Source organism: Globicephala melas, chromosome 16 (genome assembly GCF_963455315.2).
Source record: "Globicephala melas chromosome 16, mGloMel1.2, whole genome shotgun sequence".
NCBI lineage: Eukaryota > Metazoa > Chordata > Mammalia > Artiodactyla > Delphinidae > Globicephala > Globicephala melas.
In genome coordinates this window covers 45,906,544-45,931,455 of record NC_083329.1, presented here as the reverse complement: position 1 = coordinate 45,931,455, position 24,912 = coordinate 45,906,544, and the positions used below count along the sequence as shown (strand labels likewise).

At 44.1% G+C, this 24,912-nt stretch overlaps 1 protein-coding gene across 3 annotated transcripts in view; it reads right to left on the bottom strand.

Moving 5' to 3' along the window:
* Positions 1 to 23,930, bottom strand: part of ERCC6 (ERCC excision repair 6, chromatin remodeling factor) — a 75,479-nt gene extending 51,549 nt beyond the window's left edge. For 2 of the 3 annotated variants that reach the window (XM_030847654.2, XM_060286249.1), the window contains exons 1-5: positions 23,822 to 23,930; positions 18,325 to 18,760; positions 16,288 to 16,408; positions 14,291 to 14,402; positions 8,856 to 9,576 (exon numbers count right to left, since the gene is read on the bottom strand). In XM_030847654.2, coding sequence (XP_030703514.1) covers positions 8,856 to 9,576; positions 14,291 to 14,402; positions 16,288 to 16,408; positions 18,325 to 18,746 — 1,376 coding nt within the window. In that variant the 5' untranslated portion in view covers positions 18,747 to 18,760; positions 23,822 to 23,930. The remainder of the gene's footprint in view (positions 1 to 8,855; positions 9,577 to 14,290; positions 14,403 to 16,287; positions 16,409 to 18,324; positions 18,761 to 23,821) is intronic. The other variant, XM_060286248.1, reaches the window with a different exon arrangement.
* Between the last annotated feature and the right edge of the window lie 982 nt (positions 23,931 to 24,912).

Here is a 24,912-nt window from a genome sequence, read left to right as displayed (position 1 = left end):
GTCCGCCTGCCGATGCAAGGGACACGGATTCGTGCCCCGGTCCGGGAAGATCCCACATGCCGCGGAGCTGCTGGGCCTGTGAGCCATGGCCGCTGAGCCTGTGCGTCCGGAGACTGTGCTCCGCAACGGGAGAGGCCACAACAGTGAGAGGCCCGCGTACCGCAAAAAAAAAAAAAAAAAAAATTTGAGGAGAGGAAAGACGGCCTTCGTTTTTGTACGATAACATGATTCCTTCCCCACCTCGCTACTGTGCAGAGTGGGTCAAAACTCACTCTTCACTGGACACCTGCCAACTTTTCCAAGTAATAGTAAAATCAGCTTAGTAATTCTTTTGACTACAGGTAATCTGGGCTGAACAAACACATAAGATACACTTAATACCAGACAAACCGATATACAGGCATACCTTGGAGATATCACAGGTTCGGTTCCAGACCACCGCAACAAAGCAAATATTGCAATAAAGCTAGTCACATGAATTTTGTGGTTTCTCAACACATATAAAAGTTATGTTGGGGCTTCCCTGGTGGCGCAGTGGTTGACAGTCCACCTGCTGATGCAGGGGACGCGGGTTCATGCCCCGGTCTGGGAAGATCCCACATGCCGCGGAGCGGCTAGGCCCGTGAGCCATGGCCGCTGAACCTGCACGTCCGGAGCCTGTGCTCCGCAACGGGAGAGGCCACAACAGTGAGAGGCCCGTGTACCGCAAAAAAAAAAAAAAAAAGTTATGTTTACACTAGACTGTAGTCTATTAAGTGTGTGACAGCATTATATCTAAAAGAACAATGTACATACCTTAATTAAAAAATGGTTGGCCAAAAAAACGCTAACCATCATCTGAGCCTTCAGTGAGTCAAAGCAGTAACGTCAAAGATCACTGATCACAGATCACCATAACAAATATAATAATGAAAAAGTTTGAAATACTGTGAGAATTACAAATGTGACACAGAGATATGAAGTGAGCAAACGCTACTGGAAAAATGGCAATGATAGACTTGCTTAAGGCAGGGTGTCACACACCTTCGATTTGTAGAAAGTGCAGTTATCTGTAAGCACGATAAAACGAAACGCAATAAAAGGAGGTATCGCCTATACTCAAATGCCTACACCAACCTACAAAAAAGGCAAAATATACCTATTAATGGGAATTATCAAATATTAGTAGCCCAAGATTATATATGAATAAAATGAACGTGCCCTCTCCAAAATTTCAAGGAAGTCACTTACTTTGCTGTTTGAAATTTACAACTGACCTTATTGCTCTGTTTTCATTTTTACGTTGTAAGAGCCACCAAGATCTGTAGCGATTGTGAGGGAAAAGTCACACATCATACAGTTAAATCATTTCTAATATAGAGTGAAATTTCACTCTCAGGATCGTTCTCCGCTTATTGCAATATCCATGAAAAAATTCTACAACAGAAGCACAGTGAGTACAATTTGATTTTTTAAAAATATACTCAAGGCACCTAGCTGGGTATTTAATATAGTTTGCATTTCTGTAGTGCAATAAGTTTTCTATTTCAGACAGCTAAGAATTCCTTACAGATTAGTCTAATTTGCTAAATTGAGATACTCAGTGTTTTACTTTTCTTATCTGCCTTTTTATGGTCTATCTGGTGGACTTAATTGGCACATCTGAGCAGATGAAATACTCTCAGTTAGGAGTCCAGATCTCACAGAGTAAATTAAGACTGATGCAGACAATTATGCACTGGGGCTGAGGATGAGAGGTGTGTGCAGAGCACGGAGCAGAATTAGTCTTCATTTGTGTCTTAGCTTCGTCATTTAAAAGAAGCCAGGATGCTCTCTAAGAAAAGTCCTAAAGGGAGTTAACTTTTTCTTCTCTCTTTAAAATATAGAGTCCTAGAAGAAGAAAAGAACACAAGTTTATTTCTTGAGAAAGAAATCAACTCCCAGAAACTGATGACAAGAACAATCTTCAAATAATTATACTTAGTTTCTGGATCAAACCTAGACTAAATTTTTACCAAATTCAGATTTTTAGAAATCAAATGATCTGCGTTTTGTTTTTTTTTTTTAAAGGTACAAGCAAATCAAGCTCTACACTGTATCAATAATTTGGCCTTTGCCTAAGTGTGACCTGAATCCATGTGCAGCACAAACAAAGATGCAACTGAAGGATAAACATGGGACGATCGCGCTGCAAAGGGATTGGCTCTAGGCAAAAGGAAGAGGAAGAGGCTCGGTGAAAACAATAAAATGGAGACAGAGCAGCTGAGACTGTGGTTCTAGGAGGCATGGCCTTCAGCGCCGTTTCAAGCAAAGGAATGGGGCCTGCAAAAGTGTGGGCTTGGTCCTCATCAAGCAATGGGAGAAAGTGATCACTGAGGCCACGCTTTCTGAGCCCACCGCACCAGTCCACACTGACAGGCCACTCCCTCCTGACCCAAACCACCGGCTTCTCCACTTGCTGCTATCCTGGGCAAAGGACTTCAGCCTTCTCGGCTCAGGTTCCTATCTCCTAGGGCGCTGTGAGGACTAAGCCAATAGAGCCACATACAGCGAAGCACTGCCAAGTGGTAAGCACTCACTAATGTCGGCTATCTTAGCTCTCATAACCACCTCCTCCCTCACCCACGGATACCACCCTTGCTCAGGGCCTCCAAATTTCAAATCCAAGAGGCTTTTTTCAACATTCATCCTCCTCAGCTTTACTCATTTCGGCATCTGAAAATACCGACAGCCTTCCCCTCCTAGAACTATGCATGTATACAGCTAAACCCTCCAAACCAGGATCCAACTCGCCCCTGGCCACAGAAGCCACAGTGCTCAAGAGACAGGGTGCTGAAGATACCATTTTCCCAGATGATTAAGTCTTACAGGGGCTTAGAAGATACTCTGTAAGATTTACACAATGAATGAAGCCATCTGACCTTTTGTTTGTTTGTTTGTTTTTGCGGTACGCGAGCCTCTCACTGTTGTGGCCTCTCCTGTTGCGGAGCACAGGCTCCGGACGTGCAGGCGCAGCGGCCATGGCTCACGGGCCCAGCCGCTCCGCGGCTTGTGGGATCTTCCCGGACCGGGGCACGAACCCGTGTCCCCTGCATCGGCAGGCGGACTCTCAACCACTGCGCCACCAGGGAAGCCCTGATCTTTTTTAACTCAAAGTTATTCACGGTAAATAAAGTTCAAAATGGGGCAAAAGAAAAGAAAAACCTCTAACGACAAAACTGTATTAGAAGCCGTTACATCAACCGGTGTCATGACTACAGACGCGAGTTACACCACACCACGAGGCAAATGCTATGCCCATCCACACCAGATCAGTCAAGTTTTCTAGAGTCCCTAGCAATCTCCCCAAATCTTTACCCAGCTGACTTGGGTCTAGGGTTTGGTCTCCAGCCCAGGGAGGTAGGGGTAGCTATATTCTGATTCTTGGCACCACCATGTGGCCACACATAGGTACTGCCCATTCCACCCAATTCCACAAATGAGAGGAAACCGCCGTTTACACAACCCGGTCCTGGCTTCAAATCCCAGCTCTTAACCAGTGACATCATGGGCAAACTGATCACCCTGAAAAGGCCAAGATAAAGTGTTTGTGCAGCCTACTATAATTAGAACAACTGAAAGATATATATGCATAGGATCAAAGGCTGGAATGAAATATAAAAAAATAGAGGTGCAGGTAGTTTTTTCTATCTTAATATTATCACAATTTCACTATTAAAAAACAAGGAACTGGGGGCTTCCCTGGTGGTGCAGTGGTTGAGAGTCCACCTGCCGATTCACGGGACGCGGGTTCGTGCCCCGGTCTGGGAAGATCCCACATGCCGCGGAGCGGCTGGGCCCGTGAGCCATGGCCGCTGAGCCTGCGCATCCGGAGGCTGTGCTCCGCAACGGGAGAGGCCACAGCATTGAGAGGCCCGCGTACCACAAAAAAAAAAAAAAACAAACAAACACACACACACACACACACACACAAAAAACAAGGAATTATCAAAAGTGAAAGGTCAGGAGCAGGGTACGGGAAGCCTTCAAACTATCTGGAGGTACCAGTTCAAATCCATTTCAGGCTGTGATCTCAGCAGCTTGGCCCAAAGTACCAGATAATCTGAGGTGACTCAGGCACCACCTACTGAAGAGTCTGTTTCTAAATTCTACTGTTCCACTGACTGAGGAGGGGGGGGGTGGGGATTTGTCCCGGCAGCAATACCAAGCTAACTTCGGGCTAGAGTTGAGCATTACATCCTCAAATCCCAACATCCTTACCAACAATTCTTTCCAACCTCCTCAAAGGTTTCCTAAATGGGGACATCGTAAGGGCCTCTGATAAGGAAGAATGCTACCAACCTCACCTCAGAATTAGTGGGAGCTCAAAGCCCAAGTGCAGTGCCCAGCTCCTGCTGCTCCGGGCTGAGCCCTAAAGGTGCTCCCCAGGGGATTCTCAAGCACACACCCTGGTAAGAACCCGATGAACTATTATACACAGCACTGAGCTGAATAAACTGGCCCCAAAGCTCCTGCCCAGGCCCTCTCCTATGTAAACACAATTGTGCAGGGTACATAAAGTTTAGAGAAAATGATATACAAACTCAATCTGCCAAAACTTATGGCCTCAGAAAGGAAGAGAATATATAAAGTCCACTTATATATATCAAAGTAGTTCCCAAACATGCCGGTGCCTCAGAATCACCTGGGAAAGCCTTTTTAAATGACCACCTGGTAGTCCCACGTACACATTTTGAATCAGCACCTCCAACGGTGGAGCCCCCAGTGATTCTGCAGGATCAGCCCATGGGCTGGGAATCTTTGCCTTAGTCTATGCTCATTGCCAAGAAAATACAGCTGTTAGGTGAGCAACTTAAGCAGTCATGGCTGGCAAATGGAAATAGAAAGGAGAGATTCAGAGTATAGGTTTAAGTCAAATTATAAATGTTCTCCCTAGTCGTGCCAGCAGGAGACAGACCTTATTTGGAAGTGCATCCTCTCACTCGGGGCGTCAACGGACCTACACTGCAAGTCTGACCCAAGCAGTACGTCCACTGCTGGGGAAAGAGGCATGAGTTGGTGACATTTTTTGTTTGTTATATCTCACTGTTGGCAAACAGCATGTTGCTTACTTCCCCCTGTTGTCCCCGTGCCAAGGTAGACATCACCAATGGATTGCGGCACTCTTTTCCAGGGAAGCCAAACAGGCCTCAGTCTCCCCCGAACAGATTACCACTGCCAAAGGTGGGAGCTGGCTGGCAAAGGCAAGGGCTTGTGCCCTCCCTGTCTTGAAGTGGCAGCTTAGCAACTGGACTCCTCTGCAGACCACGGCCACCATGCCAATACCCAAAGCAATCCAGACGAGACCCTTGAGGAAACAACGTGCCCCCAAAGCAATGCAAGTATTTTCCTGTTCAGTGATGCACCTGAAGTTTGGGGGTAAATGTGGCAAGTTTTAACCTGCATCCTCAGGTCCATATCAACATATCTGAATGACCCAACAGACCAGGCCCAGTGCTGGGATGAACGTCCTCCACAAAATCTTCCCCAAATACCTCAGTCTGATTTCATTACGCCCTGCACACTGGTTAGGTCCCATCTGTGCCCACGTCCCCTAAAAGACTGCAGATTCCTCACAGGAACCCCTAGACGCCAGTCCTAGAATGGAGATGTGCATTCATGCAGTGAGAGCAAAGATGAAGCAATGGAGATGACCTCACATCTCAACTGGAAAATGAACCAACTACACTGAGGGAACCGGGATTGCAGATCTCTGTTCACCTGGCGGGGAAAGGTGCACGTATGAAATATTTGGTCTTCTAGGCCGCTCTGGGCTCACCAGGGACATATATCACCCAACACTGAATGTGTGTTATTTCTGTTAAGTGTTTGGCACCTGGAGCTCCCAGACCCTAGCTTTCTAAAGCAGCAATAGATTTTAAGGAAGACCTCACAACTGAGAGCCATACCCTAATGGAAACGTGAGTACCCCAAAATTAAAATAAAAAATAATGGATGCTTTGTAAGATCTGTTAGCATTAACATGAATAAGAAACGACAGAATATTTGCTTCTAAGAAGTGGCCCATCCATCATGGTACATTATCAAAGGTATGAAAATCAGGGAACACCATTGAGCAGACAGCCTCCAAATGCAACAGAACAGAGAAGAAAGCAGGATAAAAATGTTGGAAAGGCAAAATACATGGGCATTTTATAAGATGCTTAAAACTTCCAAGACTGATCTGAGGTCTTGGGCTAAGTCAGAGAAAGCAGGATCATCTACTAGCCAGATGCAGAAAAGGTTAAGCTGTAGAAAAGGCCTGACAGGAAATTCCCACTGAGCGTCAGCTAAAACTAAAGACACCTAGTTAGGACTAATCTAGAGCTAATGAAAGACCTAAGACTCTCCAAGTGGAGAGAATAAAGGGGGTGAGATGTCTAGGAGTCGCCCACTTTCACTTCTAAGGGTTCAAAACAGCATTATAATCAACAGGGCTATAACCAACACATATTTAAGTCCAAAAGGTACCTACCTTGGGTACATATTCCTAAATTCTAACCATTAGGAAAAACTCATTTTCTATGTTGTAAACTATATGGGGCTTTATTCTTCTTATCCATCAACAAACCAGTGCTAAGATAAGAAATCCTAAAGTGTTTTTCTTCCCTCAAGGGGATACCAGTACAATTTCATTCTGTCTACAAAGATCAACAACAAGAAATAACAAAGTATAGAGTGACTGGCAGTTTTAAAATATTCTTAATATGCTTCTCAATCCTGAGCATTTTGTTTTTTTAACATCCCCCAATCCAAAGGGTACCAAAGGAGATGCAGTATAAACATTTCAATGTGGATATCTGCAATTTAACAATTATCTACCTTAATAACTGTAGCTATAAAATTTTAAGAGCTATAGTATTTTGGTAGCAATTAGAGTTATTGATATTTCCAAAATTCATTTGAGATTTTACTATAACTTGAGCAAAAAACTGACTTCTAATATGGCTTTGGAAATAACAGTTTTACAATCTTAACATTATTAAGAAAAACTTATTGCCATGAATTTAAACTAAACCTGTATTTAAAATTCAATCAAAATAATTGCCCTTGATCAAAATACTGATATACTTAAAATATATTTAATATTGACTCAATTTAATGGGAAGAATATTCATTCCACTTATAATCAATATGTTGAGATTAACACTTTTATTTTATTTTATTTTATTTTGCCGTACGCGGACCTCTCACTGTTGTGGCCTCTCCCGTTGCGGAGCACAGGCTCTGGACGCGCAGGCCCAGCGGCCATGGCTCACCGGCCCAGCCGCTCCGTAGCATGTGGGATCCTCCCAGACCGGGGCACGAACCCGCGTCCCCTGCATCGGCAGGCGGACTCTCAACCACTGCGCCACCAGGGAAGCCCAACACTTTTATTAATTCTCTACAATAGTCAAGAAAAAGACTGATGCCACTCACTGTTCAGACAACTTTACAGATATCCGATGTGCAAGCTACAATGAGAAATGACAAACATTAAGCCACTCCTCAACTCTGTCTTGCTGCATAAGGTACTACCACAGTGAGAGTGTAACAGCTCTCTTAAAGACCTGGACTTAGGTTGCAGGTACTCAAATCATTGGTGAAAAGAACTATGCTGCACCTGCTTCTAAAAGGATGTATGTGGCAGCTTGGATGTAGGGTGTCGGCAGTTCTAAATAACAGAAGAAAAGAACATCAGGTCAATCTTCATTCGCAAAGGCCAGTGGAAAGCTACAAGAATTATAATAAACTAGGTCTCCCTACACTGAGAAACAAGAAAAAACTGTTGAGGACTGGGGAAAAAAGCCACCCTGGGAGCAAGTATTAAAAAAGTAATCTGTTAAGCAGATTCCCACATCCCTTTGAGTCTCGCGGCACTCTTAAAAAGCTAAGGCGTGAGATCTGAGTCGCACAACGTCATGCTCCGTGGGACACGGTGGAGACTGTAGCATACACACTGGTTTTCTTGACTCAGAAGACGTGTGGCAACATGCAGTGCGGACTCCACAAACAAACGTGTTCACCTGGGCTTCCCTGGTGGCGCAGTGGTTGAGAGTCCGCCTGCTGATGCAGGGGACACAGGTTCGTGCCCCGGTTCGGGAAGATCCCACATGCCGCGGAGCGGCTGGGCCCGTGAGCCATGGCCGCTGAGCCTGCGCGTCCGGAGCCTGTGCTCCGCAACGGGAGAGGCCACAACAGTGAGAGGCCCGCGTACCACCAAAAAAAAAAAAAAAAGTGTTCACCTTCCTTTTACTTACTTACATCAGACACTGACAAATTCACGGAAATAAGAAGCCAAAGTTAGTCTCTAGCATAAAAAAAGACAGGGCACAGGAAGGGTATGCTGGGCATAGGAAGCCCATTTCTGGCATGGTATTGTTGAAATTCTGTAGAGAACCACTTTTTCAAGACAAGGAAGGAGGGATTTAGGAAAGCAAGCTTATTCTTTCATACACTAAAACTTAATTTCAGCTCTTTTTTGAAGGAAAGTCTCCTAAAATTACTTTCACCCAACATACACTACACAAGCCAACCTCCTCCTGCCCCTTGTGGCAGGGCACCCACTCTCCCACCCACCCACACAGCTCCTGCTTTAGTCCTAGGCATGCCTCTTGCCCAGCCCTCCCCCTAAGCTTTTCTTCTTAGACTTGCCCTCAAATCTCAATGAAGACCCCAAAGTAGAAGCATCTTGGGTGAGCTCCATCGAGGACTCAGGGGCTCCGCAGGCTAAGATTGCAGGAAGTCCAACCTTTGGATGAATGGAGGTCTAATATACTACGCTAAACTAGAACTCTCATTTATTAATAAACCTACCACCTACGCTAAAGCAAGCAGTACAATCCCTGGAGACTGACCTTAACCGCTGCTTATAATAATCTTCATCTCCATCATCTCGGCATCTCACTACTTTCCGACCTCCTCCTCCTCCTCCTACGGCTTCAGCTTCTTCCCCAGAACTTGGAAAGAAGTCATCATCAATCTCCTGCACTGTGACTTTCTTCTGCCGTTTCTGGCGACTGAGCACCCGTCTCCGGTCACAGTCGGTGTCTTCCCCGGACAGGTCAGTCCCTGCCGCCTCCCCCTGCTCCCACTCCGTGGGCAAGTACTCGGACACTTCATCCTCAGAGTCTCCCTCTGCCTTTGGCCTCACGTCACACTCCAAGGGTTTCTTTCCCTTTAGCAATCCCACCTGCCCCTGGAACTGAAGAGCCCTCTTCTGGAGTTTCTTGATATGTTTTTTCAAGCGCTCATCTGTTTTCGAGAGAACTTTGCCTCTCTTGTCTGGTTTGTTTTCACTGAGTGTTGAGCTCAGCTCAGAAGTGACCGAGGCCGGGGCTTTTTTAGTTGCTCTTTTATTACAAGCTTGCTTCTTTCTTTCAAAGGACAGTTTTGCTTGATCTGCCAAATACTTTTCAAAATCTGAGGCTTCGTTGAGCATTAGTTTTCTGGGCTTTCTCTCCTGCTTCTGAGGGATCTGGGTACCAAAAGGTGTCATCTGACCAGTGCGGACGAGCTCTTCCCAAGCAGTCTCCTGAGCGGGCATGAGCATGCTGCCGAGGGAGGACGGCTCTGCTTCTGAAAAGAGGGATGACAACACGTTGGGCACTAGCACAAAACTTTCCAAGAGAACAACGGATATGTGCACTACTCAATACATAAATTAAAAAAAGAAAAAAAAATCACTGACGTACTAAAGTAGATGACGTACTAAAGTATAGTGTATGTGAAGAACAGAGTGAAATTTACTATGGCATTCGTGCCGCATTTAGTATACTCCTATTCAAAAAGGTAACTTCTCAATAACTTTTCCCAAAACACTGCATTATCAATATACTTTCTGTGCATCCAAAGACAGACCCAGTCATATGTAACACACAGAGAAATTTTACCATGTTTCCTTATCAACTGCCCTTGAGGAAGCAATCTCCCAAGTTTCCACGTCACTGCTAATACCAGCATTCAGATGGACTTAAATACGAGACAGCAGAACTGAAAACAGACATCTAAAGAATCAGCATGCACCTAAATAGGTAAAACATAAATGCTGCCTCTGCACTGCCCAACAGGAGAGTCACCATATGGCTACTTAAATTTACGTTGAAAATTCATTCTCCCAGTGGTACTGGCCACATTTCAAGCACTCAATAGCCACATGTGGCTAAAGGCTACCATAATTGACAACACAGACAGCATTTCCACTATTGCAAAAAGGTCCACTAAACAGCACCGTGTTAGATGTGCGAAGTTAACTGACTGAAGGGATGAACTAAAGTTGGAAGTTATGCCATAATAATAGAAAGCCACCCAGAGATCATCCCTCTTTCATTAGTTGAAATTAATCTCTAGCAAAATTACTTTACCCATAGCCAAAATACCAAAAGAAGTAAAGGCTTAATAGGAAGCCATCCATATTCTAAAATCTGTATTTCTTGCAGGCCAATAATAGCACAGTGCAGTTTTTCATTAAATGTGCACTGAAGAAAAACATACATCAGAAAGTGCACACATCCTAAGTGTACAGCTCAGTGAATTTTCAGAAAGAAAACAAACCCATAACACCAGCATCCAGATCAGGAAGCATAAATTACTAGGACCCCCAGATATGCCCTTCATGGTGCCTCCCAGCCTCTACCCCACCAGATACTGACTGACCTATTAACACGGTAGACAAGGTGTACCCGGCTTTCAACTTAATGGAAATGGAAATGTCTGTACTTGTATCTGGTTTCTTTTGTTCAACATTATGCTTGGGTGAGTCACACTTACTACTGAATACAATTGCAGTTTGTTGATTCTCATTGCTGTTAGTATTCTATTATAACTCTACCACAATTTTTCCATTCTAGTGTTACTGGACATTTGGGTAGTTTCCAGGTTTGGGCTACCAGGAATAATGTTGCTACGAGCATTCCAATACACATTTTTTGGTAATGTATGTATATAATTCTTTGGGTATATTAAGCTTTAGTAGACACCACCAAACCGATTTCCAAAGTGGTCCTAGCAATTTTAAGTTCCACCAACAGTGTTTGAGAGTTTCAACTGGTCCACATTCTTGCCATTCCACTTTAGCTATGCTGGTAGGCATGGAGTAGTACCACTTTGTGGCTGTAATTTGTATTTCCCTAGTGACTAATGAACTAGGGAATCTTTACGTAAGATCTGTTGATCTTTTGGGTAGCCTATTGTGAAGAAAATGTTCAAATCTTTTGCCCATTTTTCTCATATGTGGTCTGTCTTTAAAAGGAAAAAAAAAAAAAGATTTCTAGGAGCTCTTCATACATTCTGGACTCAAGTCCCTGGACTGATACAGATATTGCAAACATCTTTTCCCATTCTGCAGCTTGCCTTTTCACTCTCTTAAATGCTATCTTTCAGCGACATAAGATCTTAGTTGTAACATAGTTCATTTATCAAATCTTTTCCTTTACAGTGAGCCTTGTTTTTGTGCCTTGTTAAATCTTTGCCCCAAGATCATGAAAATGTTTTCCTCTGTTATATGCTAAAAGCTTTGTTTTATCCTTAACGGTGAAATCTACAATCCATTTGGAATTTATTTTTGTACACTGTATAATGGGCCAATATTCACTTTATCTTCATGTGGAGTAACCCAGCACACTTAGTGAAAAGACGATTCTTCTCCACAGCACTGTACTGCCACATCTGTCATAAATCAAGTGACCACACATGGGTGGGTCTGTTTGCTGGACCCTCTACTCTGTCCCATTGGTGTATTTGTCTATCCTTATGCCACTACTGTGTCTTAATTACTATAGGTTAGTAATAAGTCTGGGTATTTTGTTCTTCTTCAAGATTGCCTTGGCCATTCTTGACCCAATGCATGTTTATATAAATTTTAGAATCAGGTTGTTAGTGCCACCCACCCTCAGCCTACTCTTCCTACTCTATACCCTCTCCCTCAAAAAACTCCCTGTAATTTATATTGGGGTTGCACTGAAACTACAAGTGGACAGAACTGTATCTTCCAATCTATGACCATGGTGTATCTCCCCATTTATTTGCCTTCTTTAATTTTTCAATGACATTTTGTAGTTTTTAATGTAGAGAGCGCTGAAGAAAACTACCTTTTTTTACTAAGAGTTATTTCCAGGTATTTGATTTTGATCGTAATTGCCATCTTTATTAAATTTTATTTTTTGCTTTTGCTCGTATGTAGAAATATGACTGATTTTTATATATTGACCTTGTATCCAGTGACACTGCTAAATTCACATGGTAATTCCAACAGACTGCCCATTGATCCTTTCAGATTTTTGATATGACCAATAACATATGCTGTAAATAATGATGGTTTTATTTCTCTTCTTACATTACTACACTATCCAGGTACAATGCTGAACAGGAAAGGTGATAGCAAGCAACTCATCTCATCCCAGATCAGAGGAGCAAAGCCAACTGCTGCAAAGTTTATCCCACCTAATTCCAGGAAAGGATTCTTTAATCAGATAATCCTCACAACAATTAGGAAACGGATCGCTATGTGGAGACCAGGGGAAAGGAAACCTCAGGCAAGCATGTGAGCAAAGAAATGATGGTCTACTATGCTTATGCCCATCTCAAAGCAGACTTGGAAAGGTTAAAGAATGTAGCCAAGGTCTATACCTGGGCGATACAGAGCTGGGGTACACAAAGCCTAGACACTCTGTTCTCCTGCCCCACCAAACAGAGCATAGAGCACCACGGAGAAGGAAAGTATCCCAGAAGGGATGGAGGAGGAAGGGTTATAAGGGAGACCAGGAGTCTGAAGTGTTAGCTGGAGCCCCACTGGAGAGGGATAATAGGAACCAGGAGTTCAGGAAAAGGGCAAAAGGCCACAGGTCTACAGATTTATAAGATACTAGAACCTAGGTGGCCACAAAAGCCATAGGTAATGGATGAGATTATTTGGGGAGAGGTAGTATAAGAAGAAGGCAGCTCAGGACTTCCCTGGTGGCGCAGTGGTTAAGAATCTGCCTGCCAATGCAAGGGACACGGGTTCGATCCCTGGTCCAGGAAGATCCCACATGCTGCGGAGCAACTAAGCCCGTGCGCCACAACTACTGAAGCCCGCGCGCCCTACAGCCCGTGCTCCGCGACAGGAGGAGCCACCGCAATGAGAAGCCCGCGCACCACAATGAAGACTCAATGCAGCCATAAATAAATAAATAAATAAAGTTATAAAAAAGAAGAAGAGGGCTCAGCAAGAAATTCTGAGAATAATCAACATTTAAGATAAGCCTAGAAAAGCCGGTCAAAAAAAAACTAAACAGGAATGGTCAGAAGGCTAAAAGGAAAACCAGAAGAGAGACATGGATCTTGGAAGGCAGGGAAGTATCAGCTGCTACAGACAGGCCAAGTGGAGCTTTTGGATGGGGGAAGTAACAATTAATCCTGGGCCAAGTTTTACCAAACAAATAACAGGTAGCAAAAGGCAGCAGCGAGTTCTAGTCAGCCAGACCAGGACAATCGTTTTTTTTACCAATGAGAAATATGGCATTTCAGCAGCAGAAAGCACTCCTCATAGGCCCAATGGATTCTGCGAGACGTTAATAGCACATCTCATAGTTATTTTTTTCCAATGCCTCAATTCTCACAATTCTCTTGTCTTACTGAATAGACTTCTGGAATTAGTAGAAAATATCTGCCTGAAGGGTTTAAATCGATACTTCAACTAGTAAATAACTGAACAGCTACCAACAATTTCTAAACACACATGCACACACACTGACTACAAAGATACTTCGTTTCAGAGCTTATGCATCTTCCCAAAAGGCTTCCCAAAAGATGCCCATCCAGGTCAGTGATATAAACAAAATCATGGCCATGGATTAAATAACCTGAATTAAGATGCCCTTTCCTGAACAACAGAACTGATGCTTGGAAAGCCTGCCAGATACGTCCCCAAAAGATATTTAAAAGCAATTCTAGGAATGTTCATGGGTGATGCTTGGGCAACAAAACGTAATTCAATCAAGATGTTAGGTGTCTACAAAATCAATAGAAAAGAATGTTAAGATTTCTAATTTATTAGACGTAATACTAAATGCACACCAGGAGCCTCCATTAGACTGAGTTAAAAATTTACTTTCTTTCTCTGAAACCCCATAAGACTTAAAATAGATTTGTTTCTACAGGTGTGGAGAATAAAATTTTCCTGTGTCTCTTTTGTCACTAAGTAAACAAATGTATTTTTCCCAACACCCAGGCCAGAACTGAAGGGACACCCTCCACTGACGAGAGGCATCAGGCATCAATTCGAGAACAGAGACACCGTCCCCAGTATCCTCACCTGCATCCTCCTCCTCCAGACTGGCATGATCTAGTTCAACTTTTACCTCTGCTCCCCCAAGGATAGCCTGGAGACGTTTTTGTTTTGCTGTGATCTTCTTCAGTTGTTGTTCCTTAATGGGTAGATATTGAATACAAAAAACAGCAATGAAGTGATTAAATGTTAAATACAAACGACAGCATTGCAAAATTTTAAAAACTTTAATCAAGAGCAAAATAAAACAATTACCAAATACAACTATTACTACAGAAAACCTTATTTGAATAACTGCCACTTTTCTAGCAGGAAGCCCTCAAAGCATGTCCATCGGGCAGCATCCGTGTCCCCACCCACTCTCCTGACTGGGCGGCACGGCTCTCTACCTGCCTGAGCAGCTAAGTTCACTGCACTGACTCTCCACCGACTTGGGAGGTGGAACTGCTCTACATACACACGGGGTAAATCACTGAATTTCTCTGTTTCTGACCTTAGCAGCCAATGGGCTATGAGGTCAATAGGCTGTAGGGATAAGAAACAAACACAAATGTTCAAACAGTTGAAAAAGTCAGTCACCTTTGATAATCTACCATATTTATGACTGTCCTTTATAGTATCCTACCCAATCACAAAATTTTAAAGGGAAAATCTATTTTGATATACCCTTTTACTCTGTCCTCCCCGGGCCCCCCTTTGTCTTGTCTCCCTCTACATCACCAGAGCTTGGATATGCGGCCATTCCTAGGGATTCCCTAATTAACTAGGCCTGTGGTAGGTGGTTCTTTCTCCCAAGGTCAAGAATGCTTGAACGCCAAACATGAGTGTGGAGCAAGGGGACATCCTGATTATAAACACCATGTTGTAATGACTTGTAATTCCTTTTACTGTATCTCACAGTTTTTCTCTCAGCAAACTCTCATACAAAACAGCCTCTCTCTGAATAGTCTCTCTCTAAACAGCAAAAAGCTGCTAAAGAGAGACAGGAATATATAACCAAGTTAGACCGGTACCTAAAGGGGCCTAAGACTGGTCCTCTCTGCTCTTCGAAACCCCAGCCCACCAGAAGCCCACTATTCACATGCTCCACGAGAAGCCAGGCGGTCTCCTCTCTGCTTTGGGGAGACCCCTGGTGCCTCAAGCCACTGTGAGCTCTGACCTTTGGGCTGCTGCTGTGGAGTTAAGTGAGAGAGACAGTGTGGAGAAGATCATGAACCGGTGAGTGGAGAGCAAAAGGAGGAACCAAGGTTAACCACACCCCACAAGTAGAGCCTGAATAAGAGCTGTGGGGACTCTACTCACTGCACTGAATCCACTGCAAGCACAAGGCCATCTGCTAGTCACTTAGGATGGCGGCAATAAAATGATCAAAACTAGTCATTTCTACCTCCTGCAATATATTGTCATGAAGTGTACATCAATTCTAAAAAATGTTTCAAACCTCATAAAAACAATGTCATAAGTGACAGACATTCCCTACCCTTAAGTCCTCCAACCCTAAGTGCAGACCCGGTCAGTGTGGCTGGGTGATGACTGAACACCGAAGGCCAGCCTCTCAGAACAGTGATCACGAGTGTGTGAGGGGCGAGGGCTGGGTCGATGGGAAACGTCTGCAGACAGTCAGTGCAAGCAGGAGCTGAGCAGGAAAAAGAGCAAGTCCACGCAAGACAAGGAGACGGCGTGAGAGGCCCGCATGCCAAAGAACCTAAGCTGGGGAAAGAAAGTGGCGCGGCAGGGAGACTATGAAGTACCCGAGTGAGGAGGCACGCAAAGCCAAAAGAGGAACTTCTTCTCAGTTACGTACGTATGCGTACATATGCGTATTTTTAGAAACACTCTTTAAGCAGAGGATGTTAAAGGGAAACAGCCAAAAAAATTAAACGTATAAAAGGAACTCAAAAGTTTCTGTTATAAATTTGCTTCACATTTACCAGTACTTTTCAGAATAGCTACTTCCCAAATATTAAATGAGCCTAAATAATGACTTTTGCAAAAATGCAACTTAGTGTGTTATTTGGAGTCACCTTGTTATACTTCTGTCGTTTTACAGAATCTAGTTTCCTGTTGATGTCTTTGTTGGTGTCAGCTTGAGGGCTAAGCTGTTCAATAATTTTATTGATTTGCCTTAGGGATGTCGTACATGACCTGAAAAAGAAGATAAAATGTCCATTTTCCACTCTGGTAACATCTTTTATAGAATAACATGGAGAGAAATGCTAAAAACATGTCCCTTTTACTTCTTATTAACTAAAAGACAAAAGCAACTAAACCAGAATACATATTCTTTTTGGCCAGTAATAGAATTTGAAGGGTTATTAGGAGTCTAAGATGACTGCTCATGTTTTTCTCTAATCTGGCCAATTTTAATCAGTTCATTCCCATTTGCAAGCAGATTCATTCATTCTACAAGCATTTTAAGGGTCTACTCTATTCAAGAGACTGTGCAAAACCAACAGGCAATAAGCTGTCCCTTTATATGAAAAAATGCATACACTTTTTTTTTGAGAGTTAATTTTTTAGAGCAGTTTTAGGTTCACAGCAAAACTGAGAGGAAGGTGAAGATTTCCCATATACTCCCTGCCCCAAATACGCACAGCGTACCCCATTACCAACAACTCATACATCCGTGTTTAAAGGCCATTATGGAAGTCTCCCGAAGCTTGGAAAAGTACTAAAAATATTTAAACATCTTCTTATATAGGTCAGGCAACTGTGACAATATTTTTCTTTTGCATGACTAGAAGACTTATTTGCTGTCGTTTTACACTTTGTAGTGCAAAGAAAAAGAATCAGTTTATAATACATTGCTCCTAAAATAGACATCATAGAATTGTAACTCCCAAGTTTCAAAACACAAATTCAATCTCAACACTTGTGTAATTTGCTGTTTGTACCCTTTGTGGATTTCAGGAGAAAAGATGTTATCAATGCAAGTTACTGGCAGTCTCAGTACGTGTCACCATCTGTCTAGTGTTAGGCAGCCTCTAGTGTTAGGTGACTCTGCAGCACCCTGCTCTGTCACCTCTGCAAGCAGTGGATACATTTCCCAGGTCGAATGTAAAAGGTGTGTTCATTACACGGCATCGAGGTCCTCACACCTGAAGGTCAGGCTACAACTATTGGAGAACACCTGCTGCTCAAGAGGCCCAAAGAACACACCAGAAAACTGTTAGCAGAAAACATGCCCTTTAAGTGCCAACAGCTGCCTGTACCACAGCGCCCCCCCCCCACCCCCCCACCCCCGCCCAGGGTAGCCAAAAGCTCTACGTGCCTCCCTCCCCCTCCCCCAGCTGCTCCCACCTGAGACCACACCATCCCTCCACCCAGTCCTCCCCTTCCCCTTCCTGTTTCCCTGACACAGCCAAGAACACTGGCCAAGGAGGGCAGACTGGCAACGGAGAGCGAGCTCAACTCAATCCTCCGCCCCGTCTTCCAACCCAGGTCCAGGGCACCCCCTTCCCCACCAGCGTGCTGTGCGCAACACGGCCCAGGTCTGTTTCTCCTCTAAAGCACAAGTGAAGTCTCTATGGGACTTCAGCTTTCTTTATAGAGTCAAAATTACAACAGAAGAAAGAAAAAGCAGGGAGTTGTTTCTCACTGTTTCTAGAAATGCAAATCTGAAAAGGTACCAAAAGACTGGCCCTAGGTTTAGGCACAGGAAACTGGAAAGAAATTATAGGATGGGGAGGTGGGGGGGGCGGATATGTTCCTGGTATCTGGAGTAGGACATATCAGAACTTTAGGAACGCTTCTCCTGAGAAGCGCTTCTCCTGTGCACAAGCTTGCAAAATCTGGGTCACTTAGAACAGTGCTTCTCTCCAGGACATCATGTGTAACAAGCTGCTGTGAACTGAACTGAGCACGTAACTACTGTGTACAGAGCTTCTGAGCGAAAGGGCTGGGGTTTAGACACAAGGTCAAGGACCACCCTTACTGACCCCATCCTCCAATTAAAGGTTCTATAAATCTCCTAAATTTCTGGACTACCACAGCTATTGTCTGAATCTCTCCGTCATATGTAAACACAAACTCTATAATCAGAGAGAAGGTGGTCCACTCACATGAGGTCGTCCAGCACTGACTGATACTCCTTCTCTGCGTCGGCAAGCTGGGCCACACGGCTGGCCTCATGAATGGCGCTGTCCACCTGCTGAAGCACCCCTTGCTCCAGCACGTCCTGGTCATAGACGTCCACACCCAAACCCTGCAGCTCCAGGGCCTGGGCACTGGGCTCCACCGCCTGGATCTGATGTCTGTTGATGTGCAGCAGGGCTGGCCCTCTCCTCGGAAGTTCCGAGGGATACCCCTTGGCGGAAGTGGAGGGTCCATTAGCAGGGGAACAAGAGGGGAGGCTCTCCCCCAGCTCCACGTCGCCATCGTTCTCCTGCTTGACTGTCCCCTCTGCACTCTCACTGATATCCTGACTCTGTGAACAGTCTTCCTCCTGAGTTTGACTTGAGTGGGGGATCCTCTCATTTGGCATCCTCTACAGACTATCTAAAAGGAAAACGATTTTTCAGTCAGCCCTTCAGTTATATAGAATTGATATTTATATAGTTTCGTAAATATCTTATAACGAAAGCAGACCAATTTCTAAAAAAATCAAGAAATAATCCTCCAATTATACATAAATTTAAGTTCCCAAGTATTTTTCTTAAACGGGCACAAGCTATAGATCTTCTTGAGTGCTGATAATTGAGAAAAATTAACCAGAAAAACAAAAAAAAAGAAGAAAAAATGCAGTATCACCAACAAACGACACTGGGGTAGCCAGCTAAGAAAGCTGGCAGCCAGCATCCTGAATGATGCCCACAGAGTCTTCTCCAAATCAACTGAAGTCATTTCACTGCTGCTTTCCAAGTCAGCCTCTTCACTGCATTATGGCACAAGTGACCTACATTATAGTGGCAAGATCAACTGTAAAGTATAGATTTAGTGACTTGAGAGAGATTCTCTACAAATCTAACACTAAAAACTTTTAGGTTGAACTCCAAAAAACAGGAACTCTGAACAAGAGGTAATAAACAGCACCACTCAAATCAGAATCTGAGGAAGATTAATTAAAATATTCTCAAAAATAACTCCATTTCAATGCATGATATCATTTCTCACCATCAGGCTGGCAAAAACATGATGACTGATAATATCCAGGAGAGGCAAGAAAAATCCACTTTCACATAATGCCGGTGGGAACATAAGTTTGTAAAATTCTTTTGGAAGGCAATTTAGCAATATCTGTCAAGATTTAAAATTCACATTACTAGGCACTTATTCCAGAGAAATACTCACATATACATAAGGATATTTATTGTAGCATGTTTTAAAATAGTTTTTAAAAGTCATTAAGTATTTTCAATGTTAGTGATATAAAAGCCAAGTAAGATGAAAAAAGTCACATCGTATGAAGACATTTATATTGGAAAACAATGTGTATCCACACCTGTGTGTATGGAATGCATTCAAAATGATCTGGGGATACAAACTAAACCTGCGACAATTGGGAGGGGGAAGCAGAAGGAAGAGGTAGGAATAAAGGGGAACTCTCACATTTTACTCCAAGAAATCAAGAACTCCTTGAAAGAAAATGTGTTCACTATATTGCCTGTATAACTCCATCGAATAAATACTTTTATATACATTAAAAAAAAGTGACAGCTTTTCTTTTTATTTAACAGTGAATAAACTAAGGTTTCTTTCAGCACTAAAACTTTATTTCAATGAAATGATGACAAATTCCCCAACAAGCCCCACTCATTCCTCATTAAATAAAATGATCCCAGTGGCCAAGCACTAGGATACAAAGATGCCAGGAACTTAAGTGTCATCCTGCCCTAAGCAGCTCGCTCACTAGTGGAGGAGAAGCATGCCAGTAACAACACAGAGGGGCAGGTCTGTAAAAGAGGCACAGGCAAGAGCCCAGGTGGGGGACTTCCCTGGTGGCACAGTGGTTAAGAATCCGCCTGTCAATGCAGGGGACATGGGTTCGAGCCCTGGTCCAGGAAGATCCCACATGCCGCGGAGCAACTAAGCCCATGCGCCACAACTACTGAGCCTGCGCTCTAGAGCCCGCGAGCCACAACTAGTGAGCCCGCATGCCACAACTACTGAAGCCTGTGTGCCTAGAGCCCATGCTCCAAAACAAGAGAAGCCACCCCAATGAGAAGCCACCCCAATGAGAAGCCCACGCACCACAACGAAGAGTAGCCCCCCCTCGCCGCAACTAGAGAAAGCCCGCATGCAGCAAGACCCAACGCAGACCAAAAAAATAATTAATTAACTTTTGAATGTTATCTTAGGAACTTAATAAATTCTTTCATTCAAATGAAACTCTTTGATCAATGTAGTCTTCAAAATTAACATTACCTACGTATTTAGAGCAAATCAGTTTGGAATATACACTGAGATATTTTTCTAACAGTAAAGATATTGAATCTATTTCCCTTTTTTCCTTCTGTTTCCCTGTGACCAAGGGCATATATATTTTTTTCTGTAAATTCATTTTTTTTGAATTTTTGAATTTTATTTTATTTATTTTTTATACAGCAGGTTCTTATTAGTTATCCATTTTATACATATTAGTGTATATATGTCAATCCCAATCTCCCAATTCATCACACCATCACCACCACCCGCCATTTTCCACCCCTGGTGTCCATACGTTTGTTCTCTACATCTGTGTCTTAATTTCTGCCCTGCAAACCAATTCATCTGTACCATTTTTCTAGGTTCCACATATATGCGTTAATATACGATATCTGTTTTTCTCTTTCTGAGAAAAAAAGAGGCCAGGTGGGCATAGAGGAAAGGACAGTGCACTGGGTCTGGAGTTCAAAAAACACATACAAACTGAGATTTGAACATGTGACCCAGGATCTGATATACAGGAGGTGTTCATACACGCTGAAAGGAAGTAAGGTTCAGAGAGGAATCTAAAATAACAAGTCCGGTCTGGACAACTGAGTCACTCATGAATTCAGTCACAAAAATATGAATCAGAAAAGCAGCAGATGGGAAGCAGGGAGAGCTGGCAGTAACGTGTCCAGCTGGCACGCAGGCAGAAATGCAAATCTAGGCTCTAGAGAAAATGTGGACAAGATGTGGATGCACTGGCAGAGTAAACAGCCCCAGGGATCCCAAGGCTGTGACAGGTACCAAAGATCCTTTTAGAGGGTAAGAAAAGGCTAACACTGAAAAGGTTAAAAGAGAACAGCAGAGTAAGGAAGTTCCTCCATTTGGGGCCATTCTGATTATTTTCAGGAGAAAGGATAAGACTGGCACTCTATCATTTTCAACAGAGACAGCAAGATTCTGGCTCAGAGTCTTCACACTAGCTGGAATTTAACAATTCTGTTTTCATTGTTCTTATTTGTATGTATATAAAGATTTCCTTTTCAGGTTAAAAAAAGACATTAAATCCATCAAAATATTAAGTAATAACACTGTAGTACAAAGAAAAGGTTAAAATAATAATGTTTGGAGAAAACTTCTAATAACAGAAAAAGAGTAAGAGGGAATGGTTAAAAATGGAAAATAATAGGGCAAGTTCCAAAGGAAACCAGAAAGGGTCCAGCGGATTTGGAAAGTAGGTCGCTAGTTACCTTAGAAAAAGAAACCTTAGTGGAGCAAAGGGGACAAAGCCAGACTGCAGTGGGATAAGAAGTGAGTAGAGAAGGAAACAGAGGCCTTATCCCCTTAAGGATAGGCCACGGCAGGGAGATCACTGGAATAATAAAGTAATCACAGGATGGGGTAAAGATGCTGAGTAATTGACCTTGGGGTCCAAGCTGGGTAGATTTTTAAAAAACAAGCCAGAAGGGACTGGAAGAGGGAGGGAAGGGGGGAGAAAGGGAAGGGAAGGGAAAAGGGAAAAAAGAAATAAGGAAGCAGTCAAGAAGCCACTTGGAGAATGGACCAAAGGTCAAGTCTCCTGGGAATAAGAGATGAAAACAAGGAAGCTCTCCTCAGAACGTAAGGAGTTTCCAAAGTGAAATAAATTATATGACATTCAATAAATATTTATTGAGTGACTTCCCTGGTGGTCCAGTGGTTAAGACTCCACGCTCCCAATGCAGGGGGCCGGGGTTCGATCCCTGGTCAGGGAACTAGAACCTGCATGCCGCAACTAAGAGCCCGCATGCCAGCTCAGCCAAATAAATAAATATATTTTTTAAAAACATTTATTGAAAGTCAATTACACCAGGCAATGCACTCGGTTAACTAGTTTCCGTCCCCATTGAGCTTAGAGGCTCTTGCGGATGACACATATTTTAAGAATTTTATATATACATATACATATTTACGTATAAGTATGTATTTATACATAAATTATACACACACACAAATGTAACCGTGGTTAACTGCCTTAAGAAGAAAGTACAGGATTCTTTATGACAAAATAACAGAGGAGCCTAATTGACATTGCAGAGGTAGGTGTGAGGTCAGGGAGTTCTCTCTGATAAAGTTATATTTGAACCAGCATCTGAAGGATGAATAGGAGTTAACAGGCCAAAAGTGAACATTTTGCAAAGAAACAGCATGTCTAATTCCTAAGGCTGGAAAGAGCTGGTGCGGTTGGAAAAATGGAAGAAGGCTGCATTGTGAGAAATCTTTTATTTTATTTTACATGAATAACAGAGTTAAAGGAGCTGATAAAGACTCCATTTATTGTGTAAATTCTACAAAATATCTTCTAACACTCTGCAAGGCTCAATCATCTGAGAAAACAATATCTTCATTGTCTTTCTTTAAGCACTGGGGCTTCTGTGGGATGAGCTGGATTCTGGTTGGGAGGTTTGGTTGAATGCATGCAGAGCTGGGGAGGGGAATGGGCACAAGTGAAGACGGAGGGGCAGGCAAGGGCCCTGAGGAAACACAAAGGGCCTGAGGAAACATGAACTTGGATTTTTCTCCAAGTGTAATGGAGTGACTTCGAAGAGTTTTAAACAGGGTGACAATGGCATGACCCAATTTATGTTTGTAAAAGACCAGTTGGACTACTGTACAGATAATGGATTGGAGGAAACAGTGCAACATGGACATGTTAGGACACGTACGGGTGACAAGTGACAGAAGCTTGGAACAGGGAGACAGCACTGAAGATGGATGCTACGTGGGAAATCTTTCTGTTACGGAACTTATATGCGGACTGCTCAATCCTCCTTCACACACTCCCACTTTACTGTATCAATGCCTAAATTGCCTGACTTCTACTTACCCCGATTCTCTCTTTCAAATAACAGTGTTTTAATCGAGACCAAACAGGGCCGGGCTGCCCCTGCGCGCGGGGGCCGAACACAAAACCGAGAAGTTGATGCTTACATGCCGGCTCGCCTGCCCGCGGCGGAACCAGAAGCTGGGACAACCCCCGGCCCCCCCCAGGTGAGCGCCCCGCAGCGTCACTTCCGGCCGCAGGTGGGCTGGCGCATTAGGCTATCGCCCGGCCCGAGGGCCGCCTCCCGGCCCCCCGCGCGGATGGGCTCCTTCCCGGCCGCCTGGACAGCCCGAGCGGGCCTCAGACATCTCCCGCCCGACGTTCAACTCAGCTGCCGGAACACTCACCGCAGGGCCGCACGGCCAGCCGTATAGAAACGTAGAAGCAGCCGCCTTCGCGAACAGCCTTGCAACCGGGTCTGGGACCGGGCGCGGCGCGTGCGTCTTCTGCCCGCCGTAAGCACCGCCCAAGCACCGCCCCCAACAATGACCGGACGGGCTTGCGCGCGTGGGGCCTATGGCGCATGCGCCGGCTCCAGGGTTTATTTTGAACTGCGGGCGAGACCACGTGGTTTGAGCGAAGAATGCAGCCCCGCCTTTCTACCTGTGCACCGGGTACGAAAATGGCCTAGGCTGCTGACCTGTGGCTTGTGAGCAGCGCTTCACTCGTGGTGAAAAATGCCTCTGTAGTAAGGCGGTTATAAGAATTAAAAGATGTTTCCAGAAAAAGAGAGAGAGGTACGTATACTAGTGTGCCGTGCGAATGTAAGTGCTTACAATTAACCATGAACTCCAAAAAGAAAGCTTGGGGAAGGGAGCTGGCTTGAGCACTGCACATTTCAGTAGCGCGCGCGCACACACACACACACACACACACACACACCCAAGCAGGGGTGGGTGTGTGTGCATAGTGGGCCTCACACACACACACACACCCCAAGCAGGGGTGGGTGTGTGTGCATAGTGGGCCTACGTCAATGTCTTGATTGCATTAGTGAGCCAGTCATTTAATATTTGTCCTCCGATCAAAGAGGTAAGGAGAATTTTGAGCCAGGTGAGAGTTTAGCAGAACATTTGCAGAACATTTGCAGAAACGAAATGTTCACACACGGGTTCAGAACAAAGGGAGGAAATTGAGCTACACCTGAGGAAGGAGTAGCCCACGATGGGTGGTAGCTGTACCATACAGCAGCTTCTTAGCCCAGGGATTCCTGCTCTGGGAGAGGGTGGATTTTCCAGGGGCCAGAGCCAGAAAGCCCTCTGGGAGTGGCAGTGACTGTGGGAAGGATCTTTGGGGCCTAGGTAGGGAAGTGCCTTAATCATTTTGAAGCCTGAAGTTGGAAGGTAGGAAAAGGGGGTGGGAAGTGTACTTGATAATGCTCAGTAATACCACTGTATCTCTCCTGTTAGCAGTGCCCATCTACGTATGCCTAGAGCCA